At 39.8% G+C, this 27,971-nt stretch overlaps 1 protein-coding gene across 1 annotated transcript; it reads right to left on the reverse strand.

Moving 5' to 3' along the window:
- Positions 1 to 27,725, reverse strand: hk1 (hexokinase 1). The gene is made up of 21 exons (XM_037794556.1): positions 27,663 to 27,725; positions 18,221 to 18,383; positions 13,847 to 13,995; positions 13,613 to 13,732; positions 13,241 to 13,336; positions 12,994 to 13,093; positions 12,040 to 12,223; positions 10,942 to 11,097; positions 10,734 to 10,821; positions 10,370 to 10,515; positions 9,908 to 10,100; positions 9,654 to 9,765; positions 8,104 to 8,252; positions 5,273 to 5,392; positions 4,916 to 5,011; positions 4,725 to 4,824; positions 4,463 to 4,646; positions 4,180 to 4,335; positions 3,811 to 3,898; positions 2,717 to 2,862; positions 1 to 1,924 (listed from the first exon to the last, which is right to left on the reverse strand). Exons 1-21 carry the CDS (start codon positions 27,723 to 27,725, stop codon positions 1,777 to 1,779), a joined length of 2,757 nt encoding a protein of 918 aa, XP_037650484.1. The 3' UTR covers positions 1 to 1,776.
- Between the last annotated feature and the right edge of the window lie 246 nt (positions 27,726 to 27,971).

The raw sequence follows: 27,971 nt of genomic DNA on the forward strand, positions 1-27,971 counted from the left end.
TGGATTGACACAGGTTTGTCTTTATTTAGTGACTGATTGATTGACAGTGTTGGACAGATACAGTTTGGGGTGTTGTGAACAGAAGCAAAGAGATTAAATTGTCTGTGTGATGTTGGGCTGGCTTTCAGACTTCTTCACTACACTGGGGAACATCTGAAGGCAGTAGGATAGTTTAGGGCCTGCTGGAGAGGCTGGCCCTCTTTATCCTGGCAGTAATAAGAGTAGTAAGCAAGTATAAGTCATTATAGGATTTCTTAACTGTTCCAGTTTTGGATTGGTGCAAATCTGTCACCAAAAGCCAGAATTTTAACTGTAGTTAACAAATATAGCTGTAAAAAGTACTGTAGCATCTCACATCCTTGCACCACAACTGCTTATGACCTGTTAGCTACAGTGCCCTTATTTTAAAAGCTTTTTTTCACTCTTATAGTCTAGGATTTGAAAAAAGGCCAGCCTCTACAATGAAAATATGTCTTTTAATGAGTATCATTAACAGCAATAATATGATCATTTGATTTTATTACAGAGAAAAATAAATATATTTTACTTTGCATGAATGGTGTTACTTGAATGAGCCATACAGTAGTTCACTTAGTCACCCTCCTGAGTCTTCAGGAGCATATTGAGTACAGTCACTGAGTACAGTGAAAAGCTTTATTTCCCCATAAAGCTTCAGCTACTGTAATAGTCTTATACAGTTTGACCATCGTTGGCATCTATGTTAGCACCGCATTCCTGTATCATGGCCGTTACTATAGTAACTGGTGAGTAGCCAGCACTTCTTAAGACAACAACTTATCAGTAGCTGTGATTTGAACCAACAACAGGATTTCTACTGAGTAAAATACAAGTGCACATTAGAGTAGAATAGGATTGCTGTCATAAATTAGACCAGATCTGCACATTTAGCAAGCATGTGACATCTCCTGCAGATCAAGAAGCATGGTTGAAGTCCCTCTTTTGTCACCTTTCTGCCCTGGCGTGGTTTATTAAACCCTCCACTATACAGGACAGGTACCGGCTGACGGTGACTTCCTCATTATTGCAACAGCAATATTTTTCAACATCGCCAAATACAAAAATAAAATAAATAGCAACAATGTATGTATAACATATTGTATCACATCTGGGTAAGATATTACAAATTTTAAAGCAAAAATATTCCCTTTCATCTCATTATTACACATTTATATATCACCTCATATCCCTTTTATGTCTTTGTCATAGAGACGGTGAGTAGCTTGCAGCAGACAGACTTTGGAAACTTTGGAATAAAACAGTGTTTTTACGTCCCTGCGTCCACTGAACATGTTGCAAGGATAAACGTTTCTCTGCAATGCTTTTGGAAATTGTCTTTCAGCTGTTGTGCTTGGTATATATTGTAACAGACTGCAGTTATTAGAGGACTCCTCCAGATGGCGATGATAGGCAGCTCATGGGAGCGTTACAGGAGTGTGTGGACTCTTTATGCCCTGCACATTTTGTACAGGACTTGAATGTGCGTGTTTTATCTCTATAGATAAGTTTAACCTCAGAAATCGTATGGGTATTGCTAGAACAGTTAATCAAACAATAACTACAACATAGTGCCTGACTCTCTACTCCCTAACACAGCAGAGAAAGCTATCTCCTCTCTCTGTCATGTCGACGAACTAAAGCAGCTACAGGAGCGTGACACGTTGACTGGACTGGTTGGATTCAGGAGTACAGGAGACAAGGGGAAAGGACAGAGAGGAAACACAGAGAGAAGCGGGGACATAACAGAAGAGATATTTCCTATTTATTGTTCAGCTCCTCTCTCAGCCGGCAGCCCACGGCTGTGATGAGTGCAGCTCCTTTCCCACTGCCGTCCTCCGACAGCAGGAAGTTGACGTTACACTGAGGAGCCAGTTCGTCTACCGTCTGGTGCATGATCCCGGAGAAACTAGACAAAAGATTTGACATAATGTTAGACAGTGAAGTGATGAACATTGTACCAAATAGGAAAACGAGCCGGTGAAAATGCTATTTCTGTTATTTTTGCCAATAGATGCCCCAAAATGTTACACACTGTTCCTTTAATGGAGACTTTGAGGCTAACACTGGCATATAAGAAAGGAATTGGAGTGAGAGATTTCATTGAACTTCAGGTATCTCTCTTGTGTTGAGCAACAAATCCACACAGGATCGTATACATACAGTGTTTAGTTGATAAGTAAAGCATGACTCAACATGATCTGCACACGATAATGCATGAGACATATACTCTACATATACTCCAGTCTGACACAACCAGCTTCCTTCCATACTGCCATTTCTATTTTCAGATTTAGACAAGCAGGTAGCACACAACCTCTGTCATCAGCTGGAGTTATTTTCTGCCAAATGCTTTGGGAGGCTCAACAACGACACAGTTACATTTATCATGGGATGTCTGAGAACGAAACCTGTCATGACAAACTTTAAAAGGGAGCAAACACGGATACACTTATTTGTTGAGCTATAACAGCCTGCAGCTCTTCTCATCATTTTTGTCCACAACTGGTTGAACCTGCCTTTGTTTGCACCTGCTTGTCTTCTGCATAGCAATTTCCACCCCAGGGATGACAAATACAATTGTCATGTAAATGAGGTAAACAGAATGGCCTGGTCACCACATGCTACATCCTATCTCCGTTTCTTAGGCACTTGAGTGGACAGTGAACAGTTTTTTCTGTCACTGATGAATTCAACTCACTGTGGATGTAGTTTGTAGAGTGTCCCGTCCACCGCTACAGTGATGTCCAGATGGTCCAGTCCTCTGTTCTCTCTGATCTTATCAACCACGGCCGCCATTCCTGCCCCACACAGCTGAGCTGCACGACGTGACACCGCCCCGCATACCTGCATATAACAATGAAAACCATTATCATGATTGCAACACTTTACAGACTGTTGGTGCCACAGTTTGCTCAGCAAGAAAATATAATATATCACTCCTCAAACATTGAAAACAAATATAACTCAACATGTCTGTTTCTGGTAACTTTTGTGTATAATCACATACGCTTGCCTCTTTCACAACACAAGCGTGATAATAACAATATATTGAGGGGCTCAGATTCTTTTACAATGTCCATTTTCTACACAGTTGCCAGTTTATCACATACAAAAATGAATGCAATCTAATACAACGGTCCTGCAATAAAGGTTATAATGTTCAGTTTCAGGAGTTGATTCATCTGTAGGGCTGCAACTAACGATTACCGAAACCAGTGAGAAGAGACAAAAACACAGACAATAGAAATCTGTCTTGTGTAATCGGGCTGCAACTAACGATTATTTTTCATTGTCGATTAATCTGTCAATTATTTACTTGATTAATCGATTAGTTGTTTGGTCTGTAAAATATCAGAAAATGGTGAAAAATGTCAATCAGTGTTTCCCAAAGCCCAAGATGAAGTCCTCAAATGTCTTGTTTTGTCTACAACTCAAAGATATTTTAGTTACTGTCATAGAGGAGTAAAGAAACTAGAAAATATTCACATTTAAGAAGCTGGAATCAGAGAATTTGGACTTTTTTTCCTTAAAAAATTACTCAAACCAATTAATCGATTAGTTGGAGATTAATTTAATAGTAGACAACTAACTGATTAATTGTTGCAGCTCTATTCAACTGTATTGCCAGTTTAGAGCTAGGTATGTGTACCTAATAAATTGGCTACTGAGTGTAAATTCTCTCCAAACTCTATCTGAGAAGCAATAAGGGTCAAGAGTTTGTGTTGATAAGCATGATTTTAATATAATTCAATATTTGTTATGCACACACAGATGTATCTCGCTATAACTCACCTCTTTAACTATGATACTGTCATCACAGGTGCTGTCCAGTCCTAAGTGTTGCAGGATGGATCTGACTTGCAGCAAAGCCAATCTGTCACTGGAGAAAGACAAAGAAATAAAGGCTGAGCGATTAGCGAAACAGAAATAAACTCAAGCAAAAATTCAACAGCAATTTTAAAGGATAAGAACATTAGTGGCCCAACAGGGAAATAAGCAAAGATGATTAGTTGCAGATGCTGTTCTATGAGGAGGTGCCAATGAGGTGCAGTCCAGTGGGACTGATGTTGTCACTTTCATAGTTTGTCCAGATGAGAGACAAAAATCCACATTACTTTTCACCTCCTTAAGTAGACACAAACCAAGTGCTCATTTTCTTACCTCTCTATCTGTGAGAGGAACTTTGTTTCGAAGATGCCTCGGGTCTTCAGTGTTTCAGAAATCTGTCCTCTGAACAGGAACCCTCTCTTGGTCATGTCTATCAGGATGTTTCGCACTATTTCGCCGAGATACATGCCGCTGCACATTTTCTCATATCTGTAAAACACATACAAGCACAAAATATTCACATGAATAGACATTTATGGGGATATTATTCCAGGAAATTAAGGGTTTCTGACTTGAAGAACGTGTGTTGAAGTGTGTGTATGAGGGCTATTTTAACCTTTGTTTGCCTAGATTGAGGGAGAAGTCGTCTACAACGCGGTCATACTCCGTCCTAATGTCGTCAAGACATCCGTTGTCTCCGAAAGCCCCCCACTCCATGTTGACACACATCTGCCCCTCATCTCCATCTATCATCTCGATGTTCCTCATTTCCTCCATGTAACATGCGTTACTACCAGTGCCTATAATCAGACAGACACGTTAGATGGATAGAGAACAGTAAACTGAATATTTATCAAGTAAATATAAGGTGAACTAACCGGCAATGAGTCCGATCTCACAGGTGGGTTCTTCGTAAGCGCAGGTCATCATGGTTCCCACGGTATCATTCACTATGGCCACCACATCCAGGTCAAATTCCTACAGAAGGAACACATAATAAGATTCGTGGTCCACGTTCTTTACACACAGCGCCGTGTTTAACTGAATGATGATGCTTCATGTATCCTACCTCTCTCCTCTTAATGGCCTCCCTCAACAGACCCACCACATCTTCTCCTTCACAGTCTGTCGCCTTGAAGCCTTTGGTCCATGTCACCAGGATGCCCTGCACACACAATTGAAAATTATCATATCTTGTAGGATTTCATGGCCTGTTTTGGTCTCAGAAAATTCTAACACAGCGTTGCTAAATGCTAAAAACAACTTGAAAAGTTGAGATTTTGGAGACATTTGGGGTTTCCTCTTGACGCTGGTATTATGTGTGCTTATCAACGGATCCATTTAGCAGACACAGCTGATTTAAGACTCTCAGGGAAGTAAGAGACAGTACAGCATATCAGAGAGGAAGGAAGAGCTGCACACTCACAGCATCCAGGCTGGTCTGTCGGCAAGGGAACGAGAAGGTGAAGCCCAGAGGAAGACGAGTGTTCTTCATCCCCATGTAGTCCAGGAAGTCACTGATACACTGCACAATGTGATCAAACAGCTGAAAGAAGAAACATATGACATTGTGTGAAACTACAGTATTTATATGTATTAAAAACGTTTGTCATACTTTTCTCCATTTTGAGCCTCCAGCACTTTTTTTTACCTCCAATATTATAAGGGGACATATCATGCTTATTCTCAGGTTCAAACTTGTATTTTGGGTTTCTACTAAAACATGTTTACATGCTTTAATGTAAAAAAACATTGTTTTTCTCATATACTGTCTGTTTGAATATACCTGTCTTCACCCTCTGTCAGAAACGCTCTGTTGTAGCGCCTGTCTCTTTAAGCACCCTCCTGAAAAAGCTTGTGAGAAAAACATGGTGCACCTTTGCACAAGGCTATTGAATGGAGGCTGAGAGAAAGGAGGGTTAAAAGAGGAGATGTCACGGTGCCATATTGCGTCAAAGATCTGGTCTGCACTTGCAGAAAAGGCTCACAAGCTGGCGCAGCTCCAGTTACACTGCACATGTGTCAGACCCGAGAGCTCAAGACCGTGTCCCAGCCTCCATTCAGTAGCCTCGGCTGGAACAAACCTTGGGCTATGTGGTATGACACATGCACAGTGTAACTGGAGCCACGATGTTGGAGGGTTACAGTTCAAGAATGTGATGGTGTCCACTCAGGTGCTCTTTGGGTGCGCTATCACTTTTTAATTACGTTCGAATGGATGGTGGCCAATAAATAATGACACCTTTCAACTAGAAAGCATTGTTTATGGTCTTTTATTAACGATCTTTTCGATAATTGCAGAATTGAATTTCTCACCCATAAAGTAGGCTGCTAAACAACGTCCCTGTTGATGTCTCAGTGAAACAAATCACTCATCCTCATGCTCTATGACTGGCGAGCCTTCAGCAAGTGCCAAAAAAAAGATTTTACTGTGGATGTGTTGTTCCTCAATGATATGACGCAATATTGCGCCATGACATCTCTTCTTTTAACCCTAGTTCTTCGAACCCTAGACACACCCTATTTGAATCACATGTTTTCTGATCTACAGCCTACAAAAAACTGACTGGGTTGTCTTATTTCACAGTTTGTGGGTTGGTCGGTGCTCCAGATACCCAAATGTCTGTGAACAAGCACTGAGAAAGTGAGTTTTTCATATGTCTCGTTTAAAAAAATAATTAATCATAGGAAGTAAAAAATGAATCTCTTTGGTCTTTTCATGGATTTCATAGAACATATTAGTAATAGTAATTGCCCTCTATAAAACTACCTTCCCTATAACTAAACTGCGTTCTCAATTACGTTTCATGGGAAGTGTATTTTTCCCAGATTACGGTCGCAGTTTTAAACAGTTTTAAACAGTTTTAAACACGTGGTTAACGTTGTAAATTGAAATTAAACCAAACAAGAAATGCATTAAAACTACCTTGTTAGGTTTAGAAAATCATGGTTTGGCTTAAACTGACTAAGTTTGTTACGTTTTTAAGCGGTCTTCCACGGATGGCATGGTCATTACAAACGTATTTGCGATACGTTAAAAACAAACGTAACAACGAAATAAGATTCCTTTGAAATGTAATTCACAACACAGTTTCGTTGTATGGAAAGTTATTTTTAGGAGACAGGGCTGTATATGGCTGTGGTTGCAGCCTTGTGGCTTACACATTTTAGAGGATTAATCATACAGAACGGTTATATAATTTGACTGATCTGCCTGTGACAGGGAAAGGTGGAATTTAGTGGACCCCTGTTAAATCTGTTGTTCATGTGTGTCACATACTTAACCAGGCAAGTTAGTACATGTATTCAGCAGTGTTCTGTAAGAGTAGTTGTTATCGTTTGTACTGAATGACAAGTGTTGATCAGTAAGCGGGTAAATCCACACAGAATCAAATAGGTAAGAAAAGTGCTGCTCCTTTGGTCAGTATGGATAATGTACTTCTGATCATAAACCCCCGTCAGTTATGTCACCGCAGATATTTTGCCCTTGACAGCTAATGGAAAACACATGTTATGAGATCACTGGTTGAGGCCAGAGGAGCAACATGTTTGACTTTTAACTTGATGCACTGTGAAATAATTTGTCCACTACAGTATATAGGGTATAGCGGATCTTATCTGACAACACTACCATTTCGAGGACACACTGTATACTGGAATATGTGGTGAATAGTGAATAATTCACAAACCATTTCTCATTTCTACTACTGCCTACACTTTTCTGACTAATGTGAGGATTTAAACCACTCATTTAAAAGTCCCTGCACACCCCACACATGCTGGGAAATGTGTAATATCGCCAAAACCACACACTAATAGAAAGATAAAGATCTCCCGTATGAGAGTGGGCACTTTGGTATTGACTTTAATTAGGCAAAATAAGTAAAAATTACAATAAAACAGTGCTATTTGTATTCTGGCTGGAAGAGAGACACGTGGCGGAGTGAGAGTGAGGATGAAAAGGCCAGAGGTGACAGACAGGATTAGCCTCAGCCAGTGCACAAGTTCAAATCTACATTTTAAAGACTGTCAAACTCAATCAATTTCTATTTCGGTCTACCTCTTACCTATCGACCTTTTCTTTCCTGCGTCTATCCTATCCACTTACCTCTGAGCATCACATCCCCCGACTTCCGACCGGACTACCCTAATCTTTACAGCACCAACAAGGTGACAGGAGGTTAAGTTCAATGTTTCTCACCCACCCTTCTTACTTTCGCTCAAATGCATCGTATGCATAATTTCAGTGGATCTCACCTCCTCTCCTGTGCCCTGCATCACTTCTAGAGGAATAGCGTAGATCTTGTTGTGCATCTCCACTGATCTCCTCTTGCCAGAGCGAATCTTGACCAACAGAACTCTGAAGTTGGTTCCTCCTAAATCCAAAGCCAGGAAATCACCATTCTCTGGATAACAAGACAAGCAGGCAAACGGACAAAGAGACGGATAAATATATAATAAAAATAAATAAAACAGTAACCATATCAAACACACACACACTCACATAAGAGAAATGCCCTGTACAATGCTACTGTGGCCTGTTTTTTTGTGCCACATTACAGGGCTACGGTTCTCAACTCTCGCGTTAAAGAGTCCAAATAACAACTCTTCTGTTGCCCTCATTTGGCTGATTTATTCACTCTTTTCAACAAAATTAACAAAAACATGATCAAGTCTAACATGAGGTCAAAGACTGTACCGATGCCCCATTCCATAAATCTACCACATTTGCTGAAAACAATAAAAAAAAGAGACTCAGTCCCACCCCTTCCTTCTATCACAGGCACAGCAGATTAATCACAATAGATCCAAAACAATCATTTCTCAGCATATTAAACTAGCAAATTAGAGAATAGAATTTGTAATCAACACAAATAAATGTCTAACAGCAAAAGAATAGCTGAGGATGACAATATGAAAATCTAAATTTTTGATGCAATTTCAGTCATATGCTAAATCTGCAATTGCGCTTTGGTGCCCCATGTTAAACCATTGTTTGACTGCTTGGTTTACATTCTCCTTCTAAAATGTTACTGTTGTTGTTATTGTTGGCCGCATTTGTATTCTCTTTTAATCTTTTTATGATTATGAAAACTTTTTGAATTTGAAAAAAAAAAACCCAAAACTATAATTGTTTAGCTTTGTTGTTGTTGTTCTGCTGCATGTCTTTTAGTGTGAAAGTTTATTGAGAGAAACAAAAAAAAGTCAAATTCCTTGTATGTGTTCACATGTTTGGCCAATAAAGCTGACTCTGATAGAGCACAAGGTTGCAGCCATGACAGCAGACAATGCTTCAAATATGGATGTTGGTGCAAAGAAGCTACACATTATAAAACGTGGATGCTTCACACGCATCTTCAACCCACCAGCAGAAGATCTATACAATCACCACAGTTTAAAGGTGGACCCCCAAGAGTTGTGTCACCAATTCAGTATCTGACTAAATGTGAAATCAGGTCACAATCTGCCTTTCTGTTCCTGAGTTATGGTGTTGAATAATGGCCAGAAAAGTGTGTTTTTCAGAACATTATGACATCACAGTGACCTTTGACCTTTTGGATATAAAATGACACCACTTCAGAATTTTATCTTATTAGACATTTTTGTTAAATTTTGTCATAATTAGCGTATGAATTCTTGAGTTATGGCCAAAACATGTCACAGTGACCTCTGACTACCAAAACCTAATCAGTTCATCCAGAGTTCCCTCATAGCGTTCCTGAGATATCGCCAGCTTGAATATGTATGTACTGTATATGCATGTGAGTGTGTGTGCGTGTGTGTGTGTGTGTGTGTGTGTGTGTTACCTGAGCCATCAGGAGTGCTGTTTACGAACGTTGGCAGCATTTTGACAGTAGCAGAGTCCTGAGTGCTCTTTGAAAGGCCATTTTGGATCTCTGTCCTCATTCTCTTCTTTACCTGGAGGAATTTAGGAATATCTTAAAGAGTGAAGTAACACACACACACACACACACACACACACACACACACACACACACACACACACACACACACACATATAAGAATACACACGCGTACTACAGTATCTGTCTGTCCTCACCTCCAGCAGTTGTTCTGTCGTCAGGCGGAATTCGGACAGCGTTTGGGCAATTTCTCGTGAGTGCTCTGCGAGTCTGTAGGCCACAGCTGTCACCATGGCAGCTCCTTTTGCACTGCCGCTCTCTGATAGGAGGAACCGAACGTCAGAGTCCGGGACCAAACGACGGACTGTCTTATGAAGACGACGGGCATATCTGAAATACACATAAGAGAGTTTAAGTCTTGAACTTTGAACATTTTTAATGAAAAATGTGGTCTTCTTTTGACAGTTTATATTACATACTGATATGTTACATGTATAATATAATGTAGGATAACCAGTAAGCCACCCAAAAGACTTGAAAGCAACTCTCAATGGGTTTTGTTGAAGCATTGAGATACACAATATCCTATTTAAGCACTGATAGAGCATGTAAAATAAACAGAAATGCATATATCTTGATGTTATCTTTATGTCACTCACTGTGGGTGCATCTTGTATAGAGATCCATCGATGCCTACAGTGGTTCGGAGACGTGCCACGCCTTTGTTCTCCTTCAGCCTCAGCAGGATGCCGGCCAACGCAGAAGCAATCAGGTTGGCAGAGCGGAAAGACACAATGGCACAAACCTGAAAGAGGAGAGACATTCATCAAGCAGCATGTCCAAACTTAATGAACTGCAGAATAAGATAAGATATAAGATAAACAGAGCAGCTTTTATTTTAGGTAAACTATTTTCAGATTCTACAGCACAGATCTCAGATACGTTGACAAAAATGTATGGCAATGAAGCGGCATCTCTGGAAAGAGGGATTCGCAAGAGTGCTATTTCAGCTACAATACTCACATGCTGCACGGCGATGCAGTCGTCGTTTGAGGGCTCCACACCGAGTCTGATTAAAATCTCTCTGGCCTTGTTCAACCCCTCCTTACTCCTGAAAAGGAAAGACAGAGAAGCAATGATGGACTATAAATATAGATTATTTCAAGTTGTATAATTTAGTTTAACTACTCAATTGAGAAAACGCATGAGGTTTACATGTAGTGTGACTTACTTCTCTATGGCTGAGATGTGTTTGGTCTCAAACTTCTCCTTAGTGAGGAGCTCAGGGGTGATCCTTCCCTCGAACAGCATGCCCTCTCTGGCCATCTTCACCAGGATGAGACGAACCAGCTCCCCCATGTACATCCCACTGACCATCTTCTCAAATCTACGACACAGTGAAAGAGAAAATGAGAGGCGGGTAAAACAAACACCCAGAAACTTCTGGTTAAATAGCCTGAGCTTTGGATAAATAGCACTATGACCTACTTGGTTGTTCTCTAATAGTTAAAGATGCCACTAGTTGAGTTTTTAGCAGCTGAACCTTTTCAGATGCTGCTCTTCTCATGGTGAGGATATACAAACATTGGCTCCCATGTGAACCAACAAAGAGCATTGCCTTTATCTCTGCTAGTCATATAAACCACCAGATTCGACTGTTATCAGGCCATTAAAAGAGGCGTTATTGGTCACTATAGATGTGGGTCATTAGGGGCCTACTACGTTGTAAAAGTCAAAGCGAAACTTAAAAGCAACACGTTGTAAAACTGAATGAAACATTACGTTTTGAACACAAACAAAAAGGCTTCTTTAGGTTTAGGCAACAAAAACACTTGGTTAAGTTTAGGGAAAGACAGTGTTTTAGCTTAAAATAACATAATACCATAACATTATAACATAATAATAATAATATGTTTCAAACTTAACGCTTGTGAACAAAGATAACTACACGTTGTTGGTTTCACACAGGATGCGACACCCAGTCTCCTGGGTGAAAACTCTGTGTTTTGTGTCGGCTGTATTAACAGAGTGCACGACTTCTGTGACGATTTGTGTAAACAGCAAACATGCTGGATATTAAAGTAAAGATACATTCATGTGAAGATAAGGTTGGAGGTACATCACTGTTATCCTTAAAGTTTCTAGTAACTATATTTTGATTTTCAAATCATGTTAATCTTCTCTCTAACCAGAACAATAAACAACAGCTGGTTGAGTAACTGACAGTAAACCATCAGCTGATTCTGTGGTTCCCTCTCAGCTTAAAAAGGTAGCTCATTTAGATTATCTCAGGGATGAACGAGGCTGTGCTAGTTTTGTTTTGACGTACAGCTGTTTGCCGGGGTTGAGAGAGCCTCGGTCTATCTCTCTGTCAAACTCTGTCCTGATGTCTTCCAGCATGCCGTCGTCTCCAAAGGCTCCCCACTCAGTGTTCACGCACATCCTGCCCTCGTCTCCCTCCACCAGGTCAATGTGACGCAGCTCCTCCATGTAGCATGCATTGGTGCCCGTACCTGATCACAGAGAAATACATACAGATTTATTAGGACTGCCCCCTCTTTTCAATTAGTCGACTAATCGGTTGGTTTGGTCTCAGTCGACCAAGATTTCTTTGATTTTTATGCTTTTTTCATGACTGACTGACTTATTTCTAAGAACTTATTCTGCACCACTAGAAAGTGGTACTTAAGTGTGATTCTTTGAGGAGAAACTCACTGTGGAGTTTTACAGATTTGTTGATTGAATCAACCAATCCATTAGTCCACGAAATAGTATGTTAGTCGACTAAGAATTTCTTTGGTCGAGGACAGCCCTAATCCTTACAGTTTAATGAATTTTCATTCTGCTTCTTTTGGTTCGGAGAGTATTAAATTCCATTTTACTTGTAACGATGCCAAATATGATTCTAATTGGTCCCTTGACTGTTCAAATGCACATTGTTGTAGTACTGATTAGGGCTGCAACTAACGATATTTTCATTGACAATTAGTCTGTCGATTATTTTCTTGATTATTCGATTAGTTGTTTGGTCTATAAATGTCAGAAAATGGTGCAAAATGTATATCAGTGTTTCCCAAAGCCCATAATGACATCCTCAAATGTCTTGTTTTGTCCACAACTCAAATATATTCAGTTTACTGTCATAAAGGAGTAAAGAAACTAGAAAATATTCACATTTAAGAAGCTGGAATCAGACTTTTTTTTCTTTAAACAATTACTCAAACCGATAAATCAAAATCAATTAATACCTAATAATAATAATAATAATAATAAGCTCTCGTACCGATGATAATGCCGACTTCACAGCGCTGGTCATCGAAACCACAGGTCATCATCGTTCCCACAGTATCATTCACTACTGCCATGATGTCGGCCTCATAGTCCTGAGAGAAATGAAAGCACACGTCATGTTTGCTGTCAGCTGTGCCATTCTGCATCCCAGTTTGAATTAAACCAAATGCATTAGGATAAATAAGTTGATAACTTCAGACTGCTGTGTTGCATCAAATGAGACAAAAGATAAGACTCACTCCTCGCTTCTTAATAGCTTTGTTGAGCAGCTTGACAACGTCTATTCCCTCCACTCCACTGGCCTTGAAACGCTTTGTCCATGTCATCAGATAGCCCTGGAGACAACAGAGAGAGAGAGAGACAGAGGGAAGTGAGAAAAGGAAAGGGATTAGATGCTTACTGGAGACTTGGTTTTATTGGGCAGAGCCTGGCACACGCATGATTGTGGATCAGGTCTCCATTAGGCTATAATGTACAACTGTAGCAGCTCATAATGTAAATGAACTGCATGGTAATCATCAGATATTTGAATAAAAGATAAAACATGGAAAATGTCACAAAGAAGTGAACTGCATAACGACAGCTACATCTATTAATAAACTTTGTTTCACCTCATCTAGTTTGGTCTGCTGGCATGGGAAGGAGAAGGTAAGTCCAACGGGGAGTTTCTTGTCTTTGATGCTGTGTTTTTCCATAAAGTCGCCGAGACACTCTGCCACATGGTCGAACAGCTGGAACAGAGGTGGAGAAAGGGAGGTCGTCTCAGGTTGAGCTGCAGAGACTGTGTGTGTGTGTGTGTGTGTGTGTGTGTGCGTGTGTGCACGTGTATTTCAGTATAAACATACTCTCGTCCCAGTGCCGTGCATGATGTCTTCTGGCGTGTCATATATTTGACTCTCCATCTGAACGGTCTGTTTCTTCTCATGGCTCACTCTGACGCGGAGGATCCTGAAGTTACTGCCTCCCAAATCCAACGCAATGAAGTCGCCCTTCTCTGTCGAGACGGGAAGAAGTTGGAAGATGAGGGAGGGACAAGAAGAGGAGAAGAAATGTAAATTTACAGTAAAAGGAAAGTGTTTTTGACTTTCACTGAGGAACAGACAGCTAATTACCATATCTCTGCACAGGGACAGGAAGACATGCATTATCAGTTCATCACTCTTCTGTTAGCTTGGCAAACAAATACAGCTCTCATTATTATTCTACCGTGAATTAAAGTCACATAATATAACACGTGGAAAAGATAAAGCTGTTTCAGATGGGTTTTATCAGAAGTTATGTCTTGTCTTTGGGCTAAAGCTGTCAACTGTCAACTCCCACATATACAATATAGCAGTAAGTAAATAAACACATAGAAACCTCTGAATCTATCCTGTGTGGTTGAATTAACGTGGGAGCGGCACCACAGGGATATAAGTAGTATATGTGTTGGGAATCTGGCTGTGGATTCATTTTATTGATTTATTTATTTATATTTCTTAAATATATATATATTTAATTTATTATTATTTTATTTAAAATGTATTATAATTTTTTTAAACATATATATATATTTCATACTTATTTTATTTTTTATTTTTTATACATATTTTTTTATTATTACCATTTTTTTCTCCTCACTTGTTTTTGAATACTTTGTTTTTGTAATTATATGTATATATTACTTTATTTGTTATGGTTCAGGTTGTTGTAGTCATTTTTCTTAAGGAAACAATAAAAAGCATGATTAAAATAATATACTTATTATATAAATAAACAAATAAATGCATAGAAACTGAGGTTTGCAGTGTATATGTATTTTTTATATGCAAGCATTATGTGTATGCTAGTGTGTATACTGTATGTTTGCTTAAATCCTTTCTGCAAGATGAACTTCCTGTACAGTCCTGGTTAATGATTGCTCAACTCCAACAGACGCATTATGGCAGCCATATCAGCTAATCAACAGCTTATCTGTAATGATAATGAGAAAATTAAACTTTGTTTGCTTTTATTCAAACTGAAAGTGTTGTTTAAGTAATGACAAGTTGCGAGACAATCATTATGTCTTAAACATTGTAAGCAGTAATTTTCTCTAATAAATAGGATCTGCATGAATGGACACTAATATGTTAAACTGTAAAAAGTGTGCTGTGTTGCTGTTGATGGTGTCTGTGACATGTGATTAGTTAAATCACATGAAACTCTGGTGTATATCTAGTCCAGGGTCACTTGGCGGTAAGTAGTGACTGTAGTTTATTCTTTCTGTCTGAATTGAGAACAGAATTGGCTTAAAGCTTTTCGATTAGATAAACTGCAGTCGTGTTTCACTGCTTTTCACTCCTCATTAGTAACATGCCTCAGAGATCTTACTGACCTTTGATAAGAATCGATAAAGCCGACAGTACCCCCTAACTCAGTGTAATTTCACATGACTATGATCTTGTGCCACAACTTTTTGTGCAGATCAGAATGCGAGGTCATGTCAGTGGTGCAGACTGACTGATAATTTATCTGAGAGGAATGTAAATGCAGCAAAGATAACCAGTAAAACTAAATATAATAATATATTAATGCATTTCTTTTGAATTCTTTTCTAATTATTTTAAATTCTCTGCTGGTCGGTGGAAGCAGAGAGAACAGAGACATGGAATAACACTGTCATTGTTATTTGCCATGGCTGTTCATCGATATCCGTGCACATTTTACTCTATAGTAGATGATGAAACATATTGTAGTGGCTCACAGTACGTTACCCGTCTTTACCAGCAATTCATCACATGAACAGAAGAAGCTTATTCCTGCTGTCTCTCTAACCGGACAGAATAATAATCCCATCCTCTGACAAACACAGCTACTGTAGCTCAGTCAAACTGAAGTCCAAATTGTAACATGAAGCTGTAATGACTGAAATGCTCAATTGCCTCTTTGTCTCATATGTAAACTGACAATAAGGAGATCACACTGACTGTAATGTAACAGAACCATTTATCTGTGAATTCATTCTTCACTCTGAACATGCATTTCAGCACCCAACAGTGTAACTGCTGCGTCACAGAAAGAGCGATACCTAATCACTAATGAATCAGTTTACCGTCCTCAGGAGGCTGCTGGACAACGCATTTTAACCTTGTTCTTTTTTTAACATTATGTTATACACAGTAAGTCTTTGTGTACATAAGGAAATATTTTTGATGTATGGTATCATTGATGAGAAAGATGGGAAAGTACGAGAATTACATGAACTTCAGTTACTAGTTAGAATCAGTTTTTCACATTATCATTTGTATTTCTTGAAAAAAGAAACACAAAAACAAAGATTATAATTTATTATGTAATAATTCAGACTCAACGTATTGTGTTCGGGCATGTGTAACTGTAGGACTCTGACTTTCAGTGTCATTGCCTTCTCTAACAATGACAGCAGGATTAGTGCTGCTGTAATCTCTGATGTGTGTGTCTGGAGGTACAGCTCTCACGTTGTAGACTAAAGTAGATTCATTTTGTGCCAACCTCTGTTTGGAGCTTTGCCTCCATTATTATTCAGCTGACTAAGGTAATTAAAGCTGACAGACAGTCTCCTCCCAAAGTACAGCACGTACAAGAGTCGTTCATCAACATTCACCTGAGTGACAAGGGCAGAACGACTGCAGTAAATTAAGATTAGACAGCATGCTGCGTACAATGACATAATGGACAGGGAGAGAGAGGGGATGAGCATTGCATATGTCACTATACCATGAAGAAACAGTAGATTTGTCTTTTGAGTTCAGGTTGGATAAATGTAAGCAAGAGATGAGGAGTTAAAGGCACAGTATGGTACTCATTGGCACCACCCATTTCCTACAAAACAACGTCTCTGCATAACACAATTATCCATCAGCAAGGTATTATTTAACAGCTTCAATTGTTATCATCAACAACTATGGGCAGATTTTAAGACAAGACACAGGTTTTGTGTCTCTTTGTAGTTGCTTTGTGTCTCTTTGTGGTTATTTTGAGTCTCTTTGTAGTTGCTTTGTGTCTCTTTTTAGTTGTTATGCGTCTCTTTGTAGTCATTTTGTGTCTCTTTGTAGTTGTTTTGTGTATCTTTGTAGTTGTTTTGTGTATCTTTGTAGTTGTTTTGTGTATCTTTGTAGTCAATTTGTGTCTCTTTGTGGTAATTTTGTGTCTCTTTGTAGTTGTTTTGTGTCTCTTTAAAGGCATGTTGTGTCTCTTTATAGTCATGTTGTGTCTCTATGTAGTTGTTTTGTGTATCTTTGTAGTTGTTTTGTGTCTCTTTGTGCTAATTTTGTGTCTCTTTGTAGTCGTTCTATGTATCTTTTTAGTCATGTTGTGTCTCTTTGTAGTTGTTTTGTGTATAGTATATTTGTGGTCATTGTGAGTCTCTTTGTAGTCATTTTGTGTCTCTTTGTGGTCATTTTGTGTCTCTTTGTGGTTGTTTTGCCCCTTTTCTTAGTCATTGTAAGTCTCTTTCTGGTCTCTTTGTCTCTCTTTGCAGCTGTTTTGCATCTCTTTGTAGTTGTTTTGGTCTCTTCATAGTCTTTGTGTGTCTCTTTGTAGTCATTTTATGTTTCTTTGTGGTCATTTTGAATCTCCTCCTGACACTTTGGGCCCTGTGCCCGGTAGGCCCGTTCAGTAATCCATCCATGTCAACAACTGTCACATGTAATGCTGCTACTAATCTAATCCAACCACACACTCTGTTGTGGTTAGCACTGTTGACTCACGTCTATAAAGAAGCTTGGTTTAGATCCATGCAGCACCAGAACTGTCTGTGTAAAGCTTGCATGTTCACCATGTGTTACTGTGATTACATCTTGTTTCCTCCTACATACCAAAGACACGCAAGAACAAGTCGATTGAACACTTTTCATAAATATGAGGGACTTCCTGCCACAGGTGATTCCCTGTCTTCTGAAAGCTGGGACAGCAACTAAAAATACAAACCTTTGCTCTCTCTTTCTATTCTGACTCAGTTTAATATTGCGTATAGTAAAATATTTTTAATGTAACTCCACCCGGACCTGAGTGGTGGTGGCGGCAAAATAGTCCTTCCTGTCTCTGTTGTGTAAATACCTTTATTATTTGGATATAGAAAAGGTAGACATGCCAGGAAATAGGAGGCTGTGCAGCCTTTCCTTTGTTGTCTCTCATTTGTACAGTGATAAAATAGGCGCGTTAGGGTTCAAATAATCCAACAACGGTTAACATGTGTGGGTTAGAGGTAGGCTACTAACCTGAGCCATCAGGGATTGACTGCACAAACGTTGGCAGCATCTTCAGCACAGCAGTGGTGTTGGTGTCCCGCCCCAGTCCTTTGACCAACTCCCTCCGAAACCGCTGCGTGATTTCCTTTAACGTCTCATCAGAGAATCGCATGGAGTACAGGTACTTATCGATCTGAAAATAAACAGCAGACAAAAAAATGAGACATTCATCATCAATCTGTTCAGTTCAGTTCAGTTTTATTGTCCCACTAGAGGAAATTAGGTTTGCTGCTACAATATACATCTGTATATATCTATAACCATCATAATACTATGAATATCCATGTGCCATATACTAACGTTGATACACACAGCACTATCTTCTGACACTGGCTCAGTGACTGAGATTTACTGAATTTGGTAATGACACAGTCTTTATTTTTTGTAAGCATGATGATGATGCAGTGACTTACTCCCGACCCCATAATGTTTTTAGTCATCTGTGTTGGAAAAATACAAACGCGCACGTTCCTAAGGTCATAACAGGTGACACTCATTGCCCCTAAGGCCTATTTCTGTTTAGGTGAGGGTCACCTAGTCAACGAGCTTGTAGAGCCTATTTGAGGATAAGTAACCCTAAAAAGGACAGAAGTGTCAGTCCGACAGACAATGGGAGATATACGACTGTGAGCCTGCAAGCGAGGGTATAAATGTCACAAAACTGAGAGACTCTGCGCTCTCAGCCTTGAACATTTATATTGATGGTTGTTTGCCCACTTGCAAGTGTTTATTAAACCTTTAAAAGACTTTCTCTTGATTTTCGAGTCCTTCTTCACAGAAATTGCCTCCACATCATCCATGAAGATAATCCACTTCCTGAACTGACTGATCCCAGCTCTGCTTAACCCAGAAATGAATCAGGGCCACATAACAAAATTACTATTTCTATATTGCTTTATTGCAACATAATGGAGTTAAATTCTGGGCAGTTCTTTGATTACACAAATTATACTGGGGTCATATTGTACAGTCAATATCTCATAAAAAGCATAGCATCATCAGTGTGACACATAGCGAGACCAGGAAGTAGGATACTGCTCTCAGTGCTGTTATTAAGACCTTCCTTGTGACTTTATTATGGGTTTGGCAGTGATGAGTCTCTGACAAATAAATAACAGAGGGGAAAAAACAGTCACAAACTGAGTGTCTGTTAAGCATATGGGTATTAGTCGTACCAAATCCACAGATAAAGAACAGCAAGATGTGCCTTAAAGCAAGTATCAGCACGTCTGGCACATACTCTATAACTTCCCAGTGTGTAAACTGTCGCTGATACGGCACACAACAGCCCGAGCTGTCTGGCTTCTCAGGAACAGGATGTTAAACAATTCTGGTGAAATCCATTGTTGCATCACACTCTTTAAATGAAGCAAAGACCTACTTTATTCACGAATGTTACACATCAAGAGCAGACTGTAACGGACACATGACTCTGGTTAAATGTCATGTTCATTATGACCTGCTATGTACAATTTCAGGGATTTTGAGCGAGATTCATAACTGGATTATGTTTAATAAGAATAACTAGATATGCTCACATGATTCGTTATCCACACACAAACAATGCTTGTTTGAACTGTGACGTCCATGTAATGATTTACTAGTATTACTCATTGTATAAGACATCAGAAAGGAATGTTCTAACTTCCTGTTTCAGGAGTCTTACATTATTTCCTATACAGCTCTGGTCTCTGGTTACTAGTTCAGTTTGGGTGTGAGTGTACTTTGTGTGAGTGTGTTTTTGACATAAAGGTTACAATCAGTTTACATCATTGTACATAAAACCACATTTGGATTTTAGTGTCAGATAATAAGCACATATTGAAATAAAAAAAGATGTCTACGCAAAATAAAGAATATATTATACATGAATTAATAATTATAAATAAAGATAATCAATGAAATATACACAGGTTTTGATATGACCATATGTGGTAGCGCTGGGGTGGCCAAACTAAGCTGTGAATCTTCAAAAATAAACTAGAATATGGCTTGAGCGTATTTCTAATAAAGTGCACTGTACATATCCTAGTTTAAACACTGGATGTCGACTTAATTTTGGGAAATTATCTGTCAATATTTGACCATTTCTGCCTGTTCTGTTTGTTACATCTTAATATAAGACTTACAGATTTACATCTTATCTTTACATTTGTATTGTAATCTTTTAAGTGGGCTCTTAGGCCATGAACAGAAACCAATATTTGGCCATTTCTTCCTGTTTTAACGTGACTTATTTACATATTTACATCATACTATTTTGAGTGGGCACTTCGGCCATGCACTGTATTAGAATTTAAAAGTATTGAACTAATTCAATTTAAATTTAAGAGCAGCAGAGACAGAAATATTTTTGTAATATATGGACACCCCAATAAACTACTGTAATGTCAAATGTTCTGTAGTTATTTTGACAGAAATTTTATTTTCTATGGCACATGGGGTTTGCTGGTCTAGAAACACACAGATTTTCTTACAGTGTAACTGGTTGAAAACAACACATTTACTATTGTTTGGTCCTTGACACCTAATATTTTTCTGTATATGGCCCATAATCAAAAGAGTTTGGCCACCGCTGTGCTAGAGCATGTTAATAAAGAGTGTGATAAGACTTTTCTGCCACTGTAAGGGGTCAATTTGGCTTTCATCGTGCATTAAATGGGCACTAACAAGTAGATTTGACACACATTAATGATCAGTTTAACATGTATTTCATGTTTGAATAGTATAAACAAGTTGTGAGTCCACATGGATAGAGAGTTACATACTGTACATGAGAACCTGACGGTCCAGCTGTTAACTACTCTGTAGGTGTTACATTCCTTATATTCTGCCTAAATGTGGAGTCTGCCTCTGGGATGAAAGCTCATTAGCACATGCTCTTGTTATACAGGAGTCCACAGCTGACTAAATGTAACCTTTCTCACCTTCATAAGATCAGTATAATTCATTCACACGGTTAACCTGCTGGACCGCGCCCCAAACAGGCCCTGAGTTGTATATGCACTGAAGAGATATTTTAATAGCACGGGCATGTTGATGCTTGACAGCGCCCTCTCATCATGACACTACAGCGTGCCCTCAGCATCTGTTATTCCAATTACACCATAAACACACACTCAAACAACCACACGTCTCTCCACTCTCTTTCTTTTGCTACACACAAATACTGCACCTTCTACTGTACACTATACCACACCAAATTCAGAATATGTTAGTATTTACAAGAACTATTCTGACAACAATTTAGAATTGAACTAGACAGTCAATATACTACTTATAATATATACAGATATTTATAATAAACTAATGGATTTTAATAATTTTATTTATAAAAACTGCTTAAGTCTTGTTAAACATTTCTATAGAGCTGACATAAAGTACAAAGCGCCAAACCCACAAAGACTGAACTAATTAAAGTGGAGTATTTGAAAGTCAACTTGGTAAACATCCTGCTGATTTGTCCTCAGGTGACACTGTGCGCCTATATGGTACCAAACAGGAGAAAAATGCAAAGACAAAGTTTTTTATGGCTGCATTTGTATATGCATTTTTGGCATGTGGTCTGTTTGACCCAGGTCAGCGGTCGAACCTGAGGAAATGAAAGCAGAGTTGGATACGAGCCACCGCACCACAAATATCTGCAGATTATGCACAGAACATCTCATGTTGGGAGTAAATGTGAAAACTATTTAATCTCATGGCTGAATAAGGAGTAGAAATCCAGAGTAAATAAGAAAGCTCTGCCTTTACTCTAAACTTTGCATGGTCCTGTACTGACACATTGACACTTCTCTTTAATTAACACCTTGTTAAAGTTACATTTATCGATATGTGTGAAAAAAGCATCGCTGTAATGTGAAATGGTTGCCAGGATTGGTGATTCCATTGGGAATCAATACTTTAGTCTGCAGCTCACTGTTTTGTTTCACTGGTCCTTATGGTTGAGTTCATCCAGCTCTCTCCAACCCATATGTGCTAAATGATAGTGTGTCTGGGAAGCAGACAAACACCAAGGTAACCACACCCTAAATTAATGCTACAGGAAAATAACACTACTTTCTTTACCTCCACATGACAAACTTTGCTTGTCAAATTTCTCAGCATTAGCCTATATTAATAATCACTATATTGCAAAATTTTTAAAATTAAACTTACATTTGCCAAATTGTGTTGTTCAATGACGTGAAATCTTTCCTATAATTATGTTCCATCACACATGATGTTCATGAAGCTTAAAGGGGGACTCCACTGCTTTCACACATCAGTGTCTGTTCACAGGTTTTGGGGAGTACTACTGCATGTGTGAAAAAAACATTGTATAAAGCCTTTTTTGAGGGAGCCATAGGGAGCTGCACGAAATCTGATGAATTGCCTCAAGTGATGTCACTTGAGTCAGCATCGGTTGGAGCTGAAAACTACAAGTTTGAGAATAAAATAATCTGGAGGTGTGAAGTTAGAAGAAGTGAGCTGTAGCCTGCTCAACCCGCTTGAGGCTACATTAGCCTATAACACACCCAAATCTCCGACCAAATTGTCGGCAGTTAGAGTTGCATTATGGGTAACGTAGGCAGCCGAATTTGAGAAGGAAGAAAAATGCATGATATAAAAAAAGAGGACAACTCTGATTCTGCTGCATCAATTTTGTCCATCGTGACTCAAACAATGTTATAGGAGTGCAAAGCTAAATCAGTGGAGTTCACTTTTAAAGTGTGAAATTCGATATCCAGAGCATTAACATAGCAGCAAACAACTATTTACTATGTGAACATATAGTGGAGTAATGTCTACCTGAGCAGAGAATGAAGCCACTCGCCCTCTGTGTGGGTTGTAATCAGAGCTTCTCTGTGCTTTGTTGACATAGCCGGGCCGGCCACGTGTGCCTTTTAGTGTGTATTCGTGCATGTGAGCGTGCCCCACTGGCTAGCTCACGACTGCTGCCCTGCTCTGATCTCATACGGCGGTTACAGCTGATGACGCCATCCCAACCAACGACGTCGTCCCAGAAGCGTAGAACCAAGCCCCCAGGAAGAGGGCCGGGCATGGAGCAAATTTTCGTAGTGGCCACAAAGCTGTACTACAACTTCTGTGTCTGTCACAAAATACTTTTTCCCCCTAGACTGACATTGGGAAAGACGTCTGTAACTCAGCGGATAATTTTGAGGTGAAACAACTACCCAGTACGAATACATGAATAGCCCTTATTTAAATCATTAGATCCTAAAAGTTGTAAAATGCACTAATAGCTGAATCCAGAGTTATTTCACTTCCTCCGTTCATGTGAATGAGACCCAGACCAAGGCTGGAGCGAGGGTTGGGAGGCGGAGTTAAAAGAAACGCTACTGCGCCTGCTCTATGGGCCTAATGGATGCGGAAGATCGCCGGATGATCCGGGTACTTTATCACTCGGTTGTCGAGCCATTTTGGATTCATGCGCCACTGAGCAACTCTCATAGGAATGAACGGGCGCCCGCCTCCAACGCTGTATCCAGTTTTCTTTATACATACATGCGTAGCATCCACTGTTAGCTCTGTCAGCTAACATGTTAGTCACAACATTTTATAAGTTTACATATATACAGTATAGCATATCAATGATTTACAGACAACTTTGTACCAAATTGTGGTCACAAATCACACAAATCTAGTGTAACCGTCTCGAAACAGATTTTTATCTCTGTGAATGGAGAGATTAAGCATGTATTAGTTTAGTGCAGGTCATGTGCACCCCTCCAGCTGTCAGCTGATGTGAACACATCCATTCAGGTTATTTAAGCTGCCGACCCAGTCTGCTCATTGCCAACTGCTACTACACTGATGCCTGCCAGTGCTGCTACTCATTGCTCTTAATAGTTACTATATTTCTGTTCTGAGTTGTAATGAATCAATATGATGGAAACTGAACGTCCCAATGCAACACAATTGTATAACCATTACCACAATGTTTTCACTTATGGCGTGAGCGTTCTTGACTGTACTCTCAGTGAACCAACCAGTTTATATACAGTATGTGTGCACTCAGCTAACTTGGATTCTCAATGTGCTCTTTATATACTAATTGAATGATAATGCATTTTTAAATAACAATGTGTTACTAGCCGACCAGGGGTGCCGAGTTACAAAGGGGAGGATTAACAACAGGCATTGTCCACATTTCTCCACATCGCACTGAGAGAAATCCACTGAACTCAGACTAAACTCAGTTTCTGCTGCAGGATAGAAATGAGCATCTATGACTCAGCACTCTGCAGCTAGAAACCATGCCTAAGCACTTTATTATAGCACGGCATCATCTGATCTCACGGCTCGGATGTCTGCTGTGGATTCTCACACCTCACATGAATACAGAAAATACTGTGCACAAGTATCTTTATTAGATTCATTGACCAAAATAGGAGTTCCCAGTTTTTCCACTAATGTGAAAGTGTCCTGATAAGGTGACATGAGGCCTCTGTGTGTGTGTGTCTGTACGCATGAATCTGTAAAGGTCATGTTTTCCCCTCAACACACCTCTGACACACAAGTTTCTCCAACACCGCCTGAAGCTAACATCGCACTTCCCCTTTTCTTTCTCCTCCTCCCTCTCTTTTCTGTTTGCATTTCTCCTCTCGACAATGCCGCCTTGCTCTCCTTGTCACGGCGAGGTGGTTCAAGGAAGCACTGAAACCTGACTCCATTGTGCATGTACGTGCGCACGATGTTGTGCACACACAGCCTCGTGTGCCATGTGGAAAAATACTGTCCTCTACGCTGCCCTCTTCCCGTCTTCCACCCCCCATGCACACACACACACCCACACTGAACTACTGCGTTGGATGCCCGCTAACAGCCCTCAATGTACCAAAGAGTGCCGTCAAGGACACTGCAGTGGATTGAGTGAAGTGAGGACGCACTCAGCTGATTGCTAATACATACAGTTAATCTGAAAACACATTAGTGATGACATTATCTGTCTACTTTCACTTGCGGTTGCTTAAATCCAGAGCTGTATGTTTCACAATCGCACAACTAGAGAAGTTGATGTCGAGGCCTAGACGAACCCTGTTCTTTGAAAAGCTACACAATAGCTACACACATGGCATAGTGTGTGAGTGTGTGTGGGTGTGTTTGTGTGTAAGCCTTCCTCCTGTCACCTACGGTCACATGGTTCAAAGCTGGCCTATTTTAGGGAGGCAGGGAGAGGAAGAGAGCAGGAGTAAAGAGGGAGGGATATGTGTTGTGTTACATCAGATCTTGGCTGCTGATAAATGTCTTTTACCTTTTACCGACCCTGGTTTGACTTTCACACATCTGGGAATGACAGCTTTGTGTGTCGCCTTGTGCGAATAAAGAATTAAACCTGCAGTAAGCAGAATATTTTTGGTATCATTGGGCAAAAATTCCATAATAACCTTTCAACATATTGTAATTCAAGTGTTCCAAGAGAAACCTACACTTCTGCACCTCCTCACCTCCACAAACCTGTTTTCAGGCTTTAAAAAAAATCTAGTTTGTGACGGGAGACTTTGGCCAATCAGGTCATTTCAGGGAGAGAGAGAGAGAGAGCGTTCCTATTGGCTGTGCTCCGGCTAGTGGGCGGTGCTTGGTATTTCCTCAACTGATCTCAACATGGTTGCCAGGTCACAAACTTTCTAATTTTACAGCTAAACAGTACACTACAAGATGTTTCTGAAAACATTTGAGGAGAGAAATAGGCATTACAGTAACAGAATATTGATTCATATTTGATCAGCGCTGCCTAGTTTGACCGTTTGATCGGAGTTTGTGAGTGATTGACAGCTGCTCAGAGACGGCAAGGCTCTAGCTCGGCTCTGATTGGTTGTTTTCCTTCGATCTGTGAAATCTTGCAGATGCCATTAGGAGCACCGGAGGACACAGAGGCACATGATTTTTTTTTCAGATTACCTGTCTCATGCACTACTGTCAGGATATAGTGACCGCTTTATAAAAATAACTTTTTTTAAACCATATTTGCTCCATTTCTACCGAGTGCTGCTTTAACTGAAGTGAGAAAGTGACTGCAGACAGAGAGAGCACGAATGGAGGACGGAAGTGTGATAGCTGTGAACGTTTTCCATTTAAACAGGAAAAAGATCAGCATTTGTTTCATGTAGAATCTGCAGTTGGTGATGATGACATGTGACATCATCAGGAAGCGACCCCTGCACCATATGTTGACAGCACATGTGGAGACATGGCTTTGAAATAAATACACATTTAAACAAAATGTGATCAAGACATAACCACTAGTGCAGGGAAATATCCAAACAAGGACAAATATAATGACACAAATGGGTCTGACTTCCTCTGACTCACTTTATGAGACAACGTTAGTTTACAGGATGGAGCTGTGTTTGTTGCCTGGCAACATTATTTCATGGCACATCCAGTCAAGAAGTTCTGAGAACTGTTGGGGTCTGAGTGACTGGAAAAGCTCCTTCGCAACACACACGCAGCGCTCTAAGGGCGACTAAAACTGGTCTAGTTTTATGAGTGGGGGCTGCTCAGCTGAGAAGTAATGAAAGAGGCACATTCATGTCACTCCTCGCCTCTTTCACCTTGAACTTTTTCATATTCAAAAGTGCTTTAAAACCTACTAAAAGAAGCTACAATAATCAGCTTTTCTTTCTCATTTGCACTCATATCAAGTCTTTCCTCGTTCTTTTAGGTTAAACACACATTAATGCTACAGGGTATTTTAACATTAAGACACACAGCATGCTGCTGCCACTTTTTTTAGTTCCTTTATCTCTTTTTTTGGGGGAAAAAGAAAGAAAACACACAGAACATACAGTATTCCTAGGATTATTATGGTGATCATGATCATGTCAAAGGATCAGTTTTTACCAGACGGCTGCAAAATGATGAGACGCTGTACATTTACTGAATAACTAAATATTTTATCTTATTAAAAGGACTCTTAGCTCTTTTTCCTCTTTCTACTCTGTTGCGCTCTACTGAGAGAAATAAAATATCACTTTAACGAGAACATAAAAGAAACTCAACATATGGTCAAGTTCTTCCTTCTCGTCCCTCTGATCATCTGTCCTTTCAGCTTCCTCTCTCCTCCTCATCGCCGCACCTCTCAAAGCTCACGTAGCCTATGGCACAGTGTCTCTTTACACATCTTACTATAATACACACCCCTGTGCTGTTTGACACGTCTCACTGAGTCAGGGTAATTGACCTCACTGATTTGTCTCTCCCAACATGTTTTATTCACTTCCTTGAAGAGATGTATCAGATAACAAACATTTCCTGATATGCACTGTACTATAGCAAAGTTATGATGATGACAGTGTGAGTTCACTCAATGACCTCTACAAACACATGCTCTCTTCTCCATCAGCCTCTTTCATTCATACAAACCCAATGTCAAAGATGGAGGCAGTAGAAACAAGAAACCACTCACCTTTTTGACCTGATCATCCTTGAGTTCAGTGAAGTAATAGGCTAGTAGCTGTGCCGCAATCATCCTGCTTCTGTTTCTCTCTCACACACACATGCAGACTCACTCAAACACACACGCTCTCTCTCTCTCTGTCACGACCACCTACAGTCAGATGGAGACAAACCCTAAATAAAAAGGTCACACGCCGCAAGAGCTATACAAATATCCTGAGTCCAATCCGGTGTGGTTTAAAATAGACAGAGCTTCTTCATGTGCGGCTAAGACTCTGCAGCTCTTCCCTCTCTGAGCATGTGAGTGAAGCCAGGAAGC

Source organism: Sebastes umbrosus, chromosome 2 (genome assembly GCF_015220745.1).
Source record: "Sebastes umbrosus isolate fSebUmb1 chromosome 2, fSebUmb1.pri, whole genome shotgun sequence".
NCBI lineage: Eukaryota > Metazoa > Chordata > Actinopteri > Perciformes > Sebastidae > Sebastes > Sebastes umbrosus.